The sequence below is a fragment of the Rhincodon typus genome, chromosome 5 (genome assembly GCF_021869965.1).
Source record: "Rhincodon typus isolate 14 chromosome 5, sRhiTyp1.1, whole genome shotgun sequence".
Lineage (NCBI taxonomy): Eukaryota > Metazoa > Chordata > Chondrichthyes > Orectolobiformes > Rhincodontidae > Rhincodon > Rhincodon typus.
Window position 1 is genome coordinate 63,829,055 of NC_063336.1, and position 14,730 is coordinate 63,843,784.

The window sequence follows — 14,730 nt, forward strand, 5'->3', positions numbered from 1 at the left end:
AGTAATACTAAGTAAGTTGATGGGATTGTGAGTTGACGATTCCATGAGTCCTGATGGGTTTTATCCTAGAGTCTTTAAAGAAGGAGCCAGTGAGATAGTTGATGCATTGGTTTTAATTTTCCAATATCCATTAGATATTGGGAAGGTTCCTTCAGATTAGAAAATAGCTGGTGCAACTCCTTTATTCAAAAAAGGAGGAAGGCAGAAATCAGGAAACTACAAGCCGGTTAGCTTAAGATCTGTCTTAGGGAAAATATTAGAGGCTATGATTAAAGATGTTATAACAAGGCACTTGGATAACTTCAAGTTAATCAAGCAGAGCCAACAATGTTTTTCAAATAGAAATCATGTTTAACTAGTATATTAGAGTTCTTTAAAGAAATAACTTGTGCGATGGATAAAGGTAAACAAGTGGATGGTTTGTCCTTAGATCAGAAGACATTTCACAATGTGCCACATCAAAGGTTATTGCAGATAATGAAAGCACAGGGCATGGGGATAATATAATGGCATGTATAGACGATGAGCTAGCTACCAAGAAACAGTGATTAGGAATAAATGGTAAAATAAAACAAAGAACTGCAGATCCTGGAGATCTGAAACAAAAACAGTTAAGTTTGAACAAAAACAGTTAACAGCTGAGTTAAAGTTTCGAGTCCGTGGACTCTTCATCAGAAGACGAAGATGATGAAGAGCCACCAGACTTGAAATGCTAACTCTGCTTTCTCCTCACAGGTACTGCCAGACCTCCTGAAATTTGCCTGCAATTTCCAATTTGGTCAGAAAAAAGTGATCTTTTTTCAGCCTGGCAGGATGTCACGGGTGGTGTGCCACAGGGGTTAGTGCTGGGACCTCACCTTTTTACAACTTTTACAAGTGGCTTGTATGAAGGGACTGAAATATGCTAACTAAATTAGAATTAGAATTAGAATTAGGTTTATTGTCACGTGTACTCAAGTACGGGAGTACTGTGAAAAGCTTGCAATGTCGCCCCTCATGGCGCCATCTTCAATACAAAGTACCTAGGTCCAAACCTTAGATGTGAAATAAAGAAATAAAGAAGAAAAAAAAAGTTACACTACCTTACAGTGATTCATATCTTAAGTCTTATTTTCTATCTTCAGGTAAACATTACATTGCAGTAGATCAGTGCAGGAGCTTCCACAAGCTGTCTGACTGCTGCACCCATCCCTAGTCCAAAAACCATCCCCGCTCCGCTCCATGCCTCTAGCCCACTGATGATGCAATGATAGTTAGGAAAAAGGATTGTGAGCAGGGCATAAGGTACCTACAAAGGGACAGAGATAGGTTGAATGAGTGGGCAAACATCTGGCAAATGGAGTACAATGTGGGAAAATGTGAAATTGTCCACTTCAGCAAGAAAGAATAAATAAAAAGCTTATTAAAATGGTGAGAGGCTGCAGAACCCTGAGGTGCAGAGAGATCTGGGTGTCCTAGTGTATGAATTGCAAAATGTTAGTAGGCAGGTACTGCAAGTGGTCAGGAAATCTAATACAATGTTATGGCTTCTTGCAAGGGGAATTGAAGAGGTGGGAGTAGAGAGGTTATCCTTCAGTTATACAGGGACATCAGTGAGACCTGCATCTGCAGTGCCCTGTATAGCGCTGGTCACTACTTTTTCTTCTAGGCTGCTTGACGACATGCACACACTGCTCTTATGTTCTGTGCAAGGTGATTGCTGTACTGCTGCATATCGCAGCATTGATGTCCAGTTCCTGAAGTCACTGCCATGCATTTACCTTGGAGGTCTGCACAGAAGAAAATTAGAGGGAATGCTGCTGGTCACTGTACTTAAGGAAGTACATTAATACATTGGAAGCAGTTCAGAGAAGGTTTGCTAGACTAATGGCTGGAATGAATGGTTTGCTTTATGAAGAAAGGCTAAACAGTCCAGGCCTGTATCCTCTGGAGTTTAGACGTGTTGACTCAACTGAAACATATACAATCCTGAGGGAACTTGACCAGTTGGTTGTTGAAAGGACATCTACTCTTCTGGGAGAATCTAGAACTAGGGGCCTTAGTTTAAATATAAGGGGTTGCCCATCTGAAACAGAGATGAGGACGTTTTTTTTCTTTCAGAGAATTGTGAGTCTTTGGAGTTCCCTTCCTTGAAAGGCAGTGGATGCAGAACCTTTAAATATTTTTAAGGCAGAGGAAGGTCAAGTTTTGATTACCAAGAGTTTGAAAGATTACCAGCTATGAATACCAGGCTCGAAGGGCTGAGTGGCTTACTCTTGTTCCTTGTTCATATATGTGTTTGTGCTTGCTTCAGATTTCCAGCATCTGCAATATTTTAACTTTATTTAGTTGAAGTTAATCATTTGTGGTAGATCGCAGCCATTTCCAAAATGTGTTGTAGTCTCCACTTCAGAATTTACACTTATCAGGTATTTCCCTATACACAGATTTTGATCAAATGCACAATTGCACACTTGTTTGCAGCTGCTACTTCTGCCTGATTGAAGTTACGTCTTAGGGTGATCTTTTGTAATTTAAGGCCCACTCAAAATAAATTTATTTAAGGGATAATTAAGGACACAAGCTATATTATATCTATAAATTACCATGTGTTATGCAATGTCGCAAAGCATTCAAATTGGCTGTATTTCTGATTAAGGACATGATCTAGGTAGAAATTAGACTTTGTTATGCTACTTGAAACAATCACAGAAATATTGAGGTCTACAGCACAGAAAAAGATTCTTTGACCCATTGCAGCTATGCCGATCAAAAGCAAACACCTAACTATTCTAACTAACCTCACCAACAAGTGCAACAAGAACTAATTATGTAGAATAAGACTAAGTCTGATCTGACATCAGATTGCAAGTGCCCCTTGTCTATTCTAAAGCATACATTAGGCCCCATAAATACATAAATGGGGGTCTTATGCTAGACCTGATCCGTTAACTTGAATTCAGATGAAGGCAACAACATCATCACTCATCACTGTAACCTCAACTTTTTATTTAAGGAAATATAATTGTAGGACTGTTCTCCCAGACAAAGGAAACATTCCAAAATGCTTCACAAGAGAATTATTAGCAAAAGTGAATATTGATCCAGAAAGAGGGCAACTCTCGGAGGGTGGCTAAAAAAATTGATTAGAAAATGTGGGTATATAAGTGTCTTAACTGAGGACAAAATGGTGGATAAATCTTTTAAGCAAATTCCAGCCAAAAGGTTGAAGAATGTGTGCATGTGGGAGAGCGGAGATGAATGGAAGGTAATAAAGGAGGCTGGAAAATGAAGAACGTAGAGTTTTGAGCTGGGTAATGATTTAAATATTGGGAGAATAGAGGTCATGAAACAACTTAACCAGGAGGGTGTAACTTTAAATTTGGGGCATTTTAGGACAGGTAGCCAATGTCAGCATACATAGGGGTAATTTGTGAACAAATCTTGGTACGCGATAGGATTTAGGAGGCAGAGTTTTCAATGAATTGAAGGAGGATGGGGCAATGGGAAGCTGGTTTGGAGGCCATTGGAATTTTGAGATTGAAAGTGAGAATGGCATGGATGAGTGCTTCATCAGCTGATAGGTTGAGGTGATATGCAGGTGAAAGGAAATTAGGGGTACACGTATCAAAAGTACAGCTGTAATTATGAATGATGTCATTCTGCATATAAAAACCAAAAGAACTGTGGATGCTGTAAATCAGGAACAAAAACGAAGTTGCTGGAAAAGCTCAGCAGTTCTGCCATCATCTGTGAAGAGAAAATCAGAGTTAATGTTTCGGGTCCGGTGACCCTTCCTCAGAACTGATGGTAGCTGGGAAAATGTCGGTTCCTATGCAGAAAATAGGGAGGGGGATGGGGTAGGAAGTAAACGATAGGATAAAACCCGAAAGAGAGAGAAAAGCAATTGGATAGACAATGGAGTTGATAACGATCTGGTTAGAAGGGTGAATAGTTGTTAATGGGGACTGTTAGTGACTAACAATAGGTAGTGTGTAATGGCAGGCTATGTGATTACAAGGCCTGGTATATGTGGTAGAGGGCTAGGCCATGGGAGAGCTTAGGCCCTAAAATTATTGAACTCGGAATTGACTCCAGAGGGCTGCAGGATCCCCAAGCAGAAAATGAGTTGTTGTTCTTCCAGCTTATACTGAGCTTCACTGGAACACTGCAGCAAGCCAGAGACAGAGATGTTGGCCAGGGAACAGGGTGGTGTGTTAAAGTGGCAGGCAACTGATAGCTCAGGGTCTCTGTTGTGAGCAGAACGTAGATGTTCTGCAAAGCGGTTACACAATCTACGCTTCTTCTCCTCAGTGTAGAGGACACCACATTGTGAGCAGCGAATGCAGTAGACTAGATTCTGGAAAGTGCAAGTCAAGTATTGTTTCACCCGGAAGGTATGTTTGGGCCCTTGGATACTGGGGAGGGAGGAGGTAAATGGACAGGTGTTTCAACTTCGCCGGTTGCAGGGGGAGGTGCTGTAGGGCTGTGGGGGGTGTTGGGGTGAAGGAAGAGTGGACCATGGTGTCCTGGAGGCAACAATCCCTGCAGAAGGCGGACAAGGGAGGGGACGGAAATACGTCGTGGTGGCATCTCCCTGGAGGTGACAGAAATGGCGTCTGATGATCTTCTGGATGTGGATGCTGGTGGGATGGTAGGTAAGGACAAGGGGAGCCCTATTGTTATTGCAGGAGGGAAGGGAAGGGGTGAGGGCAGAAGTGCGGGAGATGGGCCGGACCTGGTTGAGGGCCCTGTTGACAACAGTGCTGGGGTACCCCATTATTTAAGAAGGGAGGCAGAGAGAAAACAACAAATTATAGACTGGTTAGCTTGATGTCAGCGTGGGTAGAATACTATAGTTCATTATAAAAGATGTTACAGCAGAACACTTGGAAGATAATGACAAGCTATGACAGACCATGGCTTTACAAAGTTGTGCTTGACAAATTAGTCAAAGTTAAACAATAATATCTGCAACAAAGTTAGAAACTGAATTGATTTCAGACATTGTATGTGTCTCAAAAATTGAGACCTGTATATCTACAATTTCAGTATATAATGATTGAATAAAGCTTTTAAACATATAGATCGTACATTTTGAAAATTCTCTGGAATTATAATTATTATTATCAAATATCCTTAGTTCAAATGATAACATATTGAGAATTTCTGGCACCTATCATTTGCTTCATGAACTTTTGAATGCGCTTTGTCAAAAGTAGTCAGTTTATATTGCACACTGACTTCAGAAGTGGACTATAAACTTTCCACACCCATTATGTAAACAATCATTTTGCAAGATTTTTTTAGAGGTGTATTTTCAATGACAGAAGATATTTTCATCTTTGAACTTAAGATTTCAAAGTGCTGAATTCAGAAGTTTTATGGTTTATTTGGACATCTTCTGTTATGTCATTTGTATTATCTGGTTGAGTTAATGTGGTGATAACATTTTCTTGATAGGTGCTGATTGTTTGTTTAGTTGTTGTATCACTTGGACTTGGACTTGGACTTGGACTTCACCAAAAACCTCAGCAGCCTCCTGCTGCAAAAACAAGTGAGTTTTGTTTCTGATTCTTTGCACAACTGTAGATTGGCCACAGCAAGAACTGAAATTTCCTCAGTGACCCAGGCTTCCCCACACCCAGGAGCCTGCTAAAAAACAGCCAGCATGTTTACCTTCTCCTGTCAACCCAAAAGAATTGCTCAAAACAGGCTCCTCTTCTACATATTCAAAGGAGCTAACTTTGCAACCCCCAGTAAATTGGCATATGTATTCAATAGGAATGCGTACTAACTTTGGGATCTTCCTTGTCTAATTGATTAGCCATGATAAAACATTGCCAGTGCTCTCATGAACTGCAGTAGTATCGCATGTCAAACAGTAGTCCTCATTCATCATACACACTTCCAGCAGCAATAGCTGGATGGCAGACAGGATCTAAAGCCTTGACCGATCTTGTTATGTGTAGCCTGTGGTAATTGAGCTGATAGTAACACCCTGACTGAGGGGCACTTTTGTTTCTGGGGTAATGTCCCTACCTCTTGGCCAGAACGTTCAGGTTTGAGTCCTACCTGCCACAGAGGTATGTCATAACTTATCTGAACAGATTTATTAAATTTTTTTTTATGTTAGCCAAAATAGCTCAGTTGGGAGAGTATTAGACTGAAGGTCTAAAGGTCCCTGGTTCAGTTTGGGTTTCAGCAGAATATCTTGAGGAGAAACCCTATCCGGTCAATTCCATTTCAGTTAGGGCTCTTGCAGTGCAATAGTAGTGTCCCTTCCTCTAGGCCAGAAAGGTTCAAGTCCTAACTGCCCCAGACTGTGCCAAATCAGATCTGACTGGGCTGATGAAAAATATCTAACACCCTGATTTTGAATTAAGCCTGGACTTCCTGACCTGTATTGCTGATCATCTCATTGAATTGACTGTGTCAAGTTAACTGTTTATTTTCATACCTTCCTTTACCTTTTTTTAAATTATTAACCCTTACATGACCACTTTCCCGAGTCAAGTGTTTCACCTTTGAGAACTATTATTAAGCCTTTCACAAGTGTAACCATTTGCCAGTTTGCTCAACTGTGCACCGTTGTTCTGTCACTGATGAATAAGTTCTGTTCCTGGGTGGAACGAGGGAGCCGAAAGCCCTCTAACCCCAACCCAGTGTTGACAGCCCAAGCAAGAAGCTGATGTTTACTAACCTTGGTAGTGCCATGACTAATGGTGCCTACTAATGGCTACTGTCCAGGGGAACCCTCAAGTAAGTCATTTTGAGGAAGCCGAAGCTTATTAGGTAACACATAGCATTTGGCGTGAAGAATGGGTGGCTTTTCAGGTGGCAGGACTTTATCACAGGTCCATTAATACCAGGGACACTATCCATAGGCTGTCAAGGAGTAACCACTCACCAATCCACACCCCCAACCCCAATCTAGGATCCTGCTAAAAAGCCAGCAGGTTTACCTGTCCGTCTTTTTGTACTCCTTTGTCTGTCCACCTGCTCTTCTCTCACTTTGGGCTCTCTCCCCACCTATCGTTTACTCCTTATCCCCTCCACCCACCCTATCTTCTGCGTATAAACTGACATTTTCCTAGCTACCATCAGTTCTCAGGAAGTGTCACTGGACCCAAAACATTAACTCTGATTTTTCTTCACAGATGCTGCCAGACCTGCTGAGATTTTCCAGCAATGTCCGTTTATTTTTCCCATAGCCAATTATGCCCATTTTGGAAAGGATCATTGACATAAACAGCAGTGGGAGCTCTGATTAACTCTCCTCCAAAACTATGAGATCAGTTACATCGGTGGAAAAGAGTCTGGAATCTTCCTATGCCAATCCCAGATGGAAAGTACAATGGCCAATTGAACAATTAGTGATTCTCCAGTCTTATTCTAACTGTAGATTTGACTTCAAAAATAGAGCTGAATTATCACATTACAGTAGTATCTTTTAATTTTTTTGTATAATGATTACTTAATGTTCCAGTGAGCTGCAGAAACCAATGCTTTACACCTTTTGATGAGAAAAGTAACGGCTGCCGTTGTGATAAACTCTGTACAGAAGCTAGAAGTTGTTGTTTGGATTTTGAAGAAATCTGTCTTCAGCCAAGTAAGTATAAGAAAGACAGCATTCTACAAACATAGTTTCTTCAAAGTTTCTTTCCCTTTCCCTCCTTTTCCACAATTCTAATCGAAAACTCTTCAATATTGGGAAATATTGTGGACATGTATTTTGAAATTTCTGCACTCAAAACAATAGTTTTGGATGTAAAGTCTGATTTATTAAAGGAAAATCATTTTACAGGAATGCTCGTTATAATCCAATAATGGTTTAGAGACATAGAGTTGAATCGTTGTTCCCAATACTGGATGTGTTGGTATTGGGTCAGTGTAAAATGCAAAAAAATTAGAAACCAAACCACATCAAACCCACCCATTTCTTGGTTTCATAGATGTGAGATTTTTTGATAAGTCATTCATGAAATTTCGCCATTGCTGACTGGGCCAGCATTGTTTTTACTCATCCCTGGTTGCCCTTGAAAAAGTGGTGGTGAGCTGACTTCTTAGACAAATGCAGTTCATTTCATGCAAGATTTTGACCCAGCAACAGTAAAGGTGCGATTCCAAATCAGGATGATGTGTGGCTGAGAGGGGAACTTGCAGTTGGTCATGTTTTCATGCATCTACTGCTCTTATGAATATAGTAGACGTCACAGGATTGGAAGGTATTGTTGAAGGAGCCATTAGTGGGCACCATTAGTCATGGTGCTACCAAGGTTGCTGCAGTGCATCTTGTAGATGGTAGATGGTAAACACTGCTGCCACAGTGGTAAAAGCGGAGAATGTTGAAGGTGGTGGATGGGATGGCAATCTATAACAATGAAAAGAATTGATAACAATACTGTTGTCAATCTTTTGAACGGAACTCTCAAATGTTAATGTTGATCTCTCTCTCTCTGCACCTTCTCTGCGGTTGTAACACCGTATTCTATACTCTGTTCTGCTACCTGATGCACTTTGTATAGTACAATCTGCCTGTAGAGCACACAAAACACCACTTTTCACTGTATCTCAGTAAATGGGATAGCAATAAATCAAATCAAATCAAGTCAGTCAAGAAGATTGGTTTGTCCTGGATGTTGCTGGAAATTCTTGAGTGTCATTGGAACTGCACCCATCCAGGCAAATTGAGAATATTCCATCACACTCCTGACTTGTACTTTGCAGATTGTGGTCAGTATTGGGAAGATAGGAGGTGATTTGATCAGCAAAAAGTTTCTAGCTGTAACCTATTCTTGTAGTCACAATATTTATATGGCTGGTCCAGTTTAGTTTACTAACCCTAGGATGTAGATAATGGAGAATGCAATGACAGTAATGCCATTGAATGTCAAAGGGCAATAGTTAGATTCTCTCTTGGTGGAGATGGCCTTTATCTGGCATTTGTGTGGCGTCAATGTTACGTACCGTTGTTAGCACAAACCTGGATGTTGTCAGGGTCTTGGTTACAGGCTGCTGCATCTGCAGAGTCATGAATGGTGCTGAACATAGTGCAATCATCAATGAACATCCCCACATCTGATCTTATGATAGAGGGATGGTCATTGATAAAGGAGCAGATCATTGTTGGGCATTGGTCACTAGTCTCAGAAATTCCTACAGTGGCATTTTGGGACAGAATTATTGACCTCCAACAATTTATTCTCCCTTTTGCTGGAGGTGAAGAATTAATAACCAATCTTATCATTGGAAGTGTGTAGCCTTGTTGGTGGAAAGGTGCAGTAACAAAGTTATCGCGACTATGAGGCAGCAGAGAGAAGATGGTGGTACTTACCATTGCGAATGTAAAAGGTCTTTATCCTTTTTGTGGCATAGCTATGCATTCCTCTAGACCATGGACACTGCACTGACTCAGGCGGTTACTTCAGAATTTGATGTGGTGCACAACTGGGGTTTAAATATAGTGCCTGGGATGTGAATGCCAGAAGGTCCCAGCACTGGCTAGCAACTCACTGCTGTGCATGAGAACAGCACCATGGAGGTAAATGCTAATAAGATGAGCAGTGGAGAATTGCATGAAATTACTCACTGCAGCTTTTAGAGAATAAAACCTTTCATTATGGGGAGGTGATATCCTAGTGGTATTATTGCTAGAATATTATTTTAGAAACCCTGGTAATGTCTGGGGACTTGGGTTCGAATCCCGCCACAGTAGATGGCGAAATTTGAATTCAATAAAAATCTGGAATTAAGAGTCAAATGATGACCATGAATCCATTGTCAATTGTAAGAAAAACTCATCTGGTTCACTAACGTCCTTTAGGGAAGGGAACCTGCTGTCCCTACCTGGTCTGGCCTACATGTGACTCCAAACCAACAGCAATGTGGTAGACTCTTAACTGCCCTCTGGGCAGTTAGGTCTGGGTAATAAATGCAGCCTCGCAGGTGATGCTCACATACCATGAATGGATAAAAGAAAGGTCTCCCAAAGCTGACACAGTCAATATTTGGTAAAATTCAGCTCCAGTCTTTATTGTATATGTTACATGGCAAACATATAGGGAAACATTCAGTATTATAATATTGGCAGTTGTGTTTGACCCATGCAACGCATCATCTCTCACAGTAAAATAAGCCACATAAAGACATGTGCTGTACTCAATAAAGCAGAATTCAATAACTAGGATTCTACCTTTGATCCCTGACTAACCGCAATTAGCTGGATAGAAACCTTCCAGTTTGTAATAAGGAGTGGGTGTTTGTTTCACAAATGTTGAATTCCAAAAATGTCGCTGTCTAAAAGTAAGATATTAAACTGACTTTCTGTTGCCTGTTCCAGTGCCTCAGATAAAAGTTAAAATTTCAGCCGCACTATTAATATCTTTAAGGCCCTGAACAAAACCCTTCCCACAAAAAACAATAACCAAACCAGTCATCTTATTGTTATTAATAAGGTCTCCCTCAGAGAATCACACAGCACAGAAGAGGCCCTTCAAGCCATTGAGTCTGTACCACCAAAAGTATACCACACTACACTGCACACATTAGCCTCACCTTCCTGTACTAGGTCCAGCCTGAATATCATGACATATCAGGTGTTCATCCAAGTACTTTTTAAAGGTTGTGAGGTTACCTGCCTCAACCACCCTCTCAGACATTGCATTCCAGAACCTCTCCCAACCCCACACCAATCCTCTGGGTGAAAAAGTTTTTCCTCAAATCCCTTAAAAGACATCTTGCTTTTCACTTGAAAATTATGCGCCCTTATGTTGATCCTTCAACTAAGGGGAACAGCTGCTTTCTATGCCCCTCATAATCTTACACACTTCTATTAGGATCCCCTCAAACTTCTCTACCCCAAAATAAACAAGCTTATCTAGCCTCTCTTCTTACCTGAAATACTCCATCTCAGGCAACAACTTGGTAAAACTAATTTATACCCATTCCAGTGCAATCGCATCCTTCCCATAGAGTGGTGGTCAGGACCTTCTCACTACATAAGAAATGATGGACTACATAACAAGTGTAATGATTTATTATAAATTAAACACTTTAACATCTTTATAAGTTTGATAGAATGCTTTTTACTTTTCATTTAGAATGTCAGATGCATGTTAATCACAGATTGCCATTCTAACTGTACAGTTTCTTCTTCATTAGGAAGCTGGATTAACTGAATATTTTGTAATTTAGCTGAACTCTGGACATGCACCAAGTTCCGCTGTGGTGAGATTCGCTTACCTGCCAGCCGCTGTTCATGTTCTGATGATTGTTTGGAAAATGGTGATTGTTGCACTGATTACAGGACTGTTTGTAAAGGTAAGGAGTTTCAACCATGCAAATTTTAACATTAGCCCTGCCTTAAATGCTTAAGACTGCAGTTATCCACATCGTATCTTGATTCATCTATAATCTTTTCCACCTCTGAAGTTGTGGTAACAGCATAAACCATCGTGCCCTCTGTAGACTTGCCACCTTTTTTTCACAAAAATATACTTCACTCATAAAATATAAAAATTTACATTCCCAAACATTTCAAATTGGACATTATGGAAAGTATAATGAAGTTCAACATTTTGCCATTGAGCCTGTTGCAGTCTGTGGTGCCTTAATACAATTGCGATATGTGTGATATTTACTGTATACTTTCAATGACAAGCACATAGACCAAAGAGTTCTATGAAGTTATCAGAACATTGGTGATCTATGGCTGAAAGACCTGAGAACTTCTTCAACTAGATCATGTATGTAGACTTTAAAAAGTAATGATGCTATTACTTACCTGGAAAGTACTCCATTATTGACCAATTGTCATGTAGTGATAATGAATGTGAACTATTTTAGGACAAACTAAAATTACATATCCTGTGAGGTTATTTAAATTAAAACATAAATTCAAGTCTCATTTGTGTGTGTCAAGCACTTGAGAAAATATTTGTTTGTCATCATCTGTTGTAGGCACAGTTTGAGATTATGAATACACCATAACTTCATTTAATTTAAAAGCAGTACCGAGTATGAGAGCAACTTGTAAGTTTCAAATGTTAATTTCAGTGATTTTGTTTCTTGTGTAGCGGAAACACCTTGGGTGGAAGATAAGTGTGAAGAAATTAATGATTCTCAATGTCCATCAGGGTAAGACATGCAGTAACCTGAAAAGTCCATCAGCTATTTTGTTTTGTAGAGGGAACGGAAAAATACAACTACATTTAGAATGAGAAACTGGCCAGATTACATCAAATGAAATCATTATTTGATTTACTAGCACAGTATACATTTTATCTTCTGTGTATAATCAATTTTCTGACTGTAATTACAAATTTACCCAGTTTTGCAAATATCCTGAGTGTTCTAAGTTTGCAGGGATCTAATGTGTTAACTATGATGGCACATTCATCTTTGAGTCAAAAGGTTGATTGAGGGATTTTTGGAGGTGCCATATTTCAAATAACAGGTTAAACCAAGGTCCCATCCACTCTCACCATTGTATGTAAAAGATCCTGTGACACTATTTGTAGAAGAGTTGAAGGCTGACAAGTTCATGGAAGAAAACATTTAAGTCTGAAGAGAAAAAATCTAAGTAGCAGATTGAATAAAATCGACCCATATTGAACCAGGAAGGGACAAAGTTTAAAAATGTGAATAGGGAGAATGGCCAAGGTTCACATCAGTGTAAAAATTAAGAATTTAAAATCAGCTCCATATTTGTATGCACAAAGAATGCATAACAAGATAGATGATTTAATAACAAAAATAGATGTATGTTTACCTAGCTATTACTGAAATATAAATCCCCTGGGAATACCAAAGTTAGGAACTTAGATTTAGAAAGGATAGCCAAATGGACAATGAGGTGCGTTATATCCGATTATAAATTACACAATGAAATCAGTAGAGAGAAAGAGTTTTAACCCAGAAATAAGGATATAGAATCAATGTTCTCCTAGGATTCTTACAGAGCTCAGAGGATGTTTCTCCTCATAGGAGAGTCTAGGACCAGAGGGCATAGTCTCAGAATAAAGGGGTGCCAATTTAAGACTGAGATGAGGAGGAATTTCTTCTATCATAAGGTTGTGAGTCTTTGGAACTCCTTGCCACATTCTTGATCAGGAGGGGAATCAAAGGTTATGGGGAAAGGGCAGGAAGGACATGAGGAATATTGGATCAGCCATGATCCTATTGAATGGTATAACAGGCTCGAGGGGCCAAATGGCCTACTCTGGTTCCTATTTCTTGTGGTCTTATGGTGTAATAATTTATAATTCACAGAACATTGGTAAGTTCAATTTGCAGCTCACCTGACTAAATATAAATCATAAAGAAACATAGAGAAACATGTAACAAGGATAATACAATCAACATGAAGGCATTTAAATCTTCATGTATGCTGGTCAAGCCAAATTGGCAGAAGTGACTTGGAGGATATGTTTAATAAATGTATTCAGTATTGTTTCCTACAATAATATTTTGAGGAACTAAATAGGGAACTAGCCATTTGAGACGGATTCTTGCTTTATGAGACAGTAATCAAATTGTAAATGTCTCCCTGAGGAGGAGTGATTGTAGCATGGAGGAATTTCATATCAAGTTTGACAGTGATGTGGTAAACACTGAAACTAAGGATTAAGTTAATACAAAACTAGTTGCAGTGGTAAAAGGGCAAATTAGTGGGGGCAGGTTATGAAATTAGATGGAATATATGATAGTAGTTAAGCAATGACAAATATTTGAAGAAACAATTTATAATTTGCAAAGAGTACACATTCCATTGAAAATTTAAGAAGTGATGCAATCATGGCTAAGTAAAGACAGTAAGGTTTGTATTCATGCAAAAGAACAGACTTGCAATATTACTATAAGGGGAAGCATAGCTGAGGTTTGTGAGGTTTTGAAAAGTTAACAAAGTATGATCAAGAAATTAACAATGATTACACAAATAGAATGTGAGTAAATTAGCAAGAAATATAAATCAAGATTGGAGTAACAAGAATGTGGAAAGAAAGAGATAAACAAAACTGAATGTGGCTCCTTTAGAGGCAGAGATAGGAAAAAAAGGCAAAGAAAAATGTCAGGGATGTTAAGCTAGTATTTTGAATCTCTCTTCGCAGTAGAGGAAATAAGGGAAGTAAAATTGTGAAAACCAATGAGAGTGAAAATCTTAAAGTAATTAATTATAATAAAGAAAAGGCACTAGAAAAATTAATTGGACTAACAGCCAATTAATCCTCTAGACGTGATGGCCTTCAGCCTAACATTAGAAAAATAGCTGATGCATTAGTTTTAATCTTTCAGAATTCCCTTGATTCTAGAATAGGCCTCCTGGATTGCAAAGTAGCGAACCTGACTCCACTGTTCAAAAGAAGAGTGGGGATTGGCAACCAAGAACTACAGGACCAAGTAAAATGATAAAATCTATTATTAAGGATATAGTAACTAGATAGTTAGGAAATTCTAAAAAGGTGAGGCAGAGTTAACAGTTTGATGAAAGGGAGATAGTATTGATAAATGAATGGAGGATTTTCAGGTATAACCAGAAGAGTAGATAAGGAGAAACCAGTGAATGTAGTGTGTTTGGAGCTTCAGAAGGTATTTGATAAGATGGCAGCTAAAAGGTTATTGCCCATGCTTTAACATTATGTGGTACAGAATAATATAAAAGCATGGATTGATGATTGGTTAATTAGCAGAAAACAGTAGTGATAAATATATCATTTTGTGAAAAATGGGGTAAAACTAATGGAGTGCCAT

General features: G+C 39.2%; 1 protein-coding gene across 1 annotated transcript in view; it reads left to right on the forward strand.

Annotated features, from left to right (window-relative positions):
- The first annotated feature begins 5,465 nt into the window (after window positions 1–5,465).
- LOC109933524 (ectonucleotide pyrophosphatase/phosphodiesterase family member 3) overlaps window positions 5,466–14,730 on the forward strand; it is a 113,947-nt gene continuing 104,682 nt past the window's right edge. Inside the window, exons 1-4 of the mRNA XM_048597009.1 lie at window positions 5,466–5,536; window positions 7,469–7,591; window positions 11,176–11,301; window positions 12,057–12,117. Coding sequence (XP_048452966.1) covers window position 5,536; window positions 7,469–7,591; window positions 11,176–11,301; window positions 12,057–12,117 — 311 coding nt within the window. The 5' untranslated portion in view covers window positions 5,466–5,535. The remainder of the gene's footprint in view (window positions 5,537–7,468; window positions 7,592–11,175; window positions 11,302–12,056; window positions 12,118–14,730) is intronic.